Source organism: Rhagoletis zephyria, unplaced genomic scaffold (genome assembly GCF_001687245.7).
Source record: "Rhagoletis zephyria isolate East Lansing unplaced genomic scaffold, Rhagoletis_zephyria_1.1 Rzeph_scaffold_27976, whole genome shotgun sequence".
In the NCBI taxonomy this organism is placed as follows: Eukaryota; Metazoa; Arthropoda; class Insecta; order Diptera; family Tephritidae; genus Rhagoletis; species Rhagoletis zephyria.
In genome coordinates, this window is record NW_016185033.1 from 1 (window position 1) to 3,799 (window position 3,799).

At 36.9% G+C, this 3,799-nt stretch overlaps 1 protein-coding gene across 1 annotated transcript; it reads left to right on the forward strand.

Annotated features, from left to right (window-relative positions):
* Positions 1 to 1,499: 1,499 nt before the first annotated feature.
* LOC108382642 (zinc finger BED domain-containing protein 4-like) lies at positions 1,500 to 3,283 on the forward strand (the record flags this gene model as incomplete). Its single annotated transcript, XM_017639018.1, has 4 exons — positions 1,500 to 1,582; positions 1,652 to 2,430; positions 2,557 to 2,868; positions 2,920 to 3,283. Coding segments are annotated over exons 2-4 (1,455 nt in total), but the record flags the coding sequence as incomplete, so codon positions are not given.
* Between the last annotated feature and the right edge of the window lie 516 nt (positions 3,284 to 3,799).

Sequence of the window (3,799 nt, forward strand, 5' to 3'; positions counted from 1 at the left end):
AAAATTGTGGAAAAAAGCAAACGCTAATTTACAAGGCGTACTTAGCACGTTGCATAGGCAACGGGCTGAGTCAGTGGGATCGTCGGTTCGAAGCCTATTGAAAGAAGTCTGATNATGGCATAACAAAAATTAAAATTGTGGAAAAAAGCAAACGCTAATTTACAAGGCGTACTTAGCACGGTGCATAGGCAACTGGCTGAGTCAGTGGGATCGTCGGTTCGAAGCCTACTGAAAGAAGTCTGATGAGGAAATGTGGTGATTTCCGAAATAGCTATCACTTCTACCATTTTTTCAAATTATTGTTGCTTTTCCACAATAAATTTTCATTAAAAAACGGCCTCGAGCTCAATAAAAATTGTTGAATATAATTGTTATAAGGCCAAAAAATAACAAAAACAAATAACTTAAGGACGAGCACACCTAAAAGTTAAACATTCTAAAAATAGAATTATTAGCAAAAACCAACAATACCAACAACCACATGATCAAGTGAATTGCAGCGGAATAGCTGCGCTTGATTGTGTTGGCATAACAAAAATGAAAATAGTGGAAAAAAGCAAACGATAATTTACAAGGCGTACTTAGCACGGTGCATAGTAGAGTTGTGTCGTTCACGAACTATATCGTTCACTGAACTAGTTCACGTGGTGAACTAAGTGAACTAGTTCGCAATTCCAAATGAACGAGTGGATTTGCCATACTCCAAAAATTTCTCATACTCCACTTATTTTGTATTACAGGCCGTCTCCACTGGATAAAGTTTATATATTGATACACTGATTTACTGTCATAAAATATATTCAGTACAGTGATTCAGATATTTAAATATATGTGCATGTATCATTGGAAAAGTGTGCATGTAGTGCTACTGTTATGACAAAATTGTCTGGTGTAAGCCCTGGGTTATTTTAATTTTTTCCAAACATTTTAAGGGCTCTGTTACACGGTCAGTAATTATCATGATATTTGGATCGCGATCCATATTGATGGATTGATGGATCGCGCACGAATGCTACATGTTCAATATTTGTCGCGTCAGTATTTGTGCTGAACGGTTATTATGAAGCAAGAAAATATTTTTATTTTCTACGTATAATTTACAGATAGTGCATTGCACAATTATTTTAAAATTTTCAATGTTAATTAAAATTTTTTCAGTTTGATTTGAAAGGTTTTAAGCACCGAGAGCGAAGGCAGAGCGAATACCTTTTCGATGTTCGCATTATGAAAGTAAAAGATGTAATGACGAAATTTATGGATCACGTTTTGAAAGTGCTACACGAACAATATTTATTGACGGTATTGCGATCCGCTATCCAGATTTCAAAATTTTTAGAAATTTTGCGTTATGGATCACGATCCATCAATATTGTATGCTACACCGTCAATAAATATCGCGATACTTGGATCACGTCAATAAATACTGACCGTGTGACAGGGCCCTAAGTTATCATTGCAACAAATTGATAGTGGCAGCTACATAATTTTATGATGTGACAACCGTGGTGGTAGCACTTTCATATTTGCGCCAATTCTTCTTCCGTTGCCGCGAAAGCTATGCACTAGTGTTTTTGGAGTAAATGTAAGTATTTTACATTCGATTTGTGTATTTAAAAATTATAAGCTATGTTCTATACATATTTCTATTCAGATGCCAGCAAAAAGAAGCTTTGTGTTGAACAATTTCAAGAATTGGGGTGCGAAGAAACCTACATGCAAGCACTGTTCGTCACAAATCAGCTACAATGGAGGATCGGTGGGAAACCTCAAACGGCATATGAAATTAAAGCACCCTTTTATTCCTTGGCAAGGCTCAATCCATGACAATGAAGACAACGAAGACGACACGCCAGTAGAGCAACCGAATCAGACGCAGCCATCGGCACAAAGTGAACACCTTTCGCAGAGGGAGTCGCAGCAACCGGTAATTACAAATTATATATCAAAGCAGCCAACCACCAAAAAGGCGGATAAAATCAACCATCAACTAGTCAAGATGATAGCTAAAGGCCATCATGCGCTGCGTTTAGTGGAAGAGCCGGAGATGGTGAAATTTGTCAGCATGGTATCACAGTGCGGCGGTTATAAATTACCCGCCAAGAAAACTTTGTCTCAAAGCTTGATACCAAAAGTTTATAATGATTTAGAATCAGAAATTAAAAGCCAATTGCAAGATACATTTGCAGTTTGTCTCACAACCGACGGCTGGACGTCTTCTACCAACATCAGTTACATTGCTGTAACTGCTCATTTTATTGATAAAAACACCACGCTTTGTTCTGCTCTCTTGTGCTGCAGAGAGCTTGATTGTAGTCATACTGGTGAAAATTTATATGGGTTTTTAAAAGAAGTGACTGCGAATTGGGGTATCTCGAATAAAGTCGCCGCCATAGTTACCGACAACGCTGCAAATGCATTAAGTGGCGTAAGGTTAGGGGAGTGGCGTTCCATAGGTTGTTTTGCACACCTACTTAATTTGATTGTTCAGAAAGCAATTACTGGAATCCCGGCAGTTGTAGACAAAGTTAAAAATATTGTTGTATATTTCAACCGCAGTAGCCAAGCTTTAAAAAAATTAAAGGACTTTCAAGTAGAAACGCAATTGCCTATTTTAAAATTGAAGAAAAGTGTGCCAACGCGATGGAAATCTACATACGATATGTTGGCTCGTATAATAGAAGTTAAAGACGCTGTTATGAGCACAATTGCCATTTTGAGACCCGATCTTATTATAGACACCATTGAATGGGAGATAATAGAAGGATCTTTACCATTACTTAAGCCTTTTTATGGCATCACTACGGGAATCTCTTCTGAAATAGATGTGACGCTATCTAAAGTTATCGTTTTTATCAATCTTATTCAAAGGTATTTAGCAAAGACTTCGCCAAAAAACGAAAAGCTTTCATTGTTTTATAGATCTTTGAGGCAGGGTTTTAGAGAACCAAATGCGTGTGATACTGCTATTCAAAGCCTTAAAAATAAGATTGTACAGACGGATTATTCTCAAACTGAAACAAAAGTTGTGATTCCCGATTCGCAGGCGCAAGCTGTTAACAATATTTGGTACGATTACGACAAAGATGTCAGAAATATTGTAAAGCCTCAGAACAAAACTGTAGCTGCGATTGTAGAAGTGAATAGATATTTGAGTGAACCCTATTTAGATCGCAACCATAATCCACTGGAATGGTGGCATGTGCGCAAGGAAACATATCCCAATCTATACAGGCATATTTTGAAAAGATTTTGTATAGTGGCTACATCGGTGCCTTGCGAAAGGGTATTCTCTAGCGCGGGCCTAGTAATAAGAGACGTACTTTACTGAAGCCAACCATGGTAGAAAAAATTTTTTTTTTTGCACAGCAATATGTAAAGTACAATATCTAAATTATCTAATTGTAACCATTGTGATCAATGTTTAAAACAAGTTAATATTATATTCTCATTTGTTTTTGAACAAATTCAAATGTAAGAAAGTCTAAGTTCGGGCGGAGCCGAACATTAAATACCCGGCGCAAGTATTAAATATAAGTTTTTCACCTTTCCGAAAGCTACCGCTACATTGTAAGCCGGGGTGTATCAATTTTGAGAAAATTAGCGTCCTTAAATTTCGAAATATTTAAGTTTCAAGCATTTCTGAAATTTATCGTTATAGGAAAAGCGGAAGTAATTTTATTCCGATTTCGATAATTTTCAACGTTTTGCATTTATGTGGCAACCACAATAACCATACCGAGTTTGGTACAAATTGGTAGAACTGTTACCGAGATACATATATGTGGTCATAAGTGGGCGG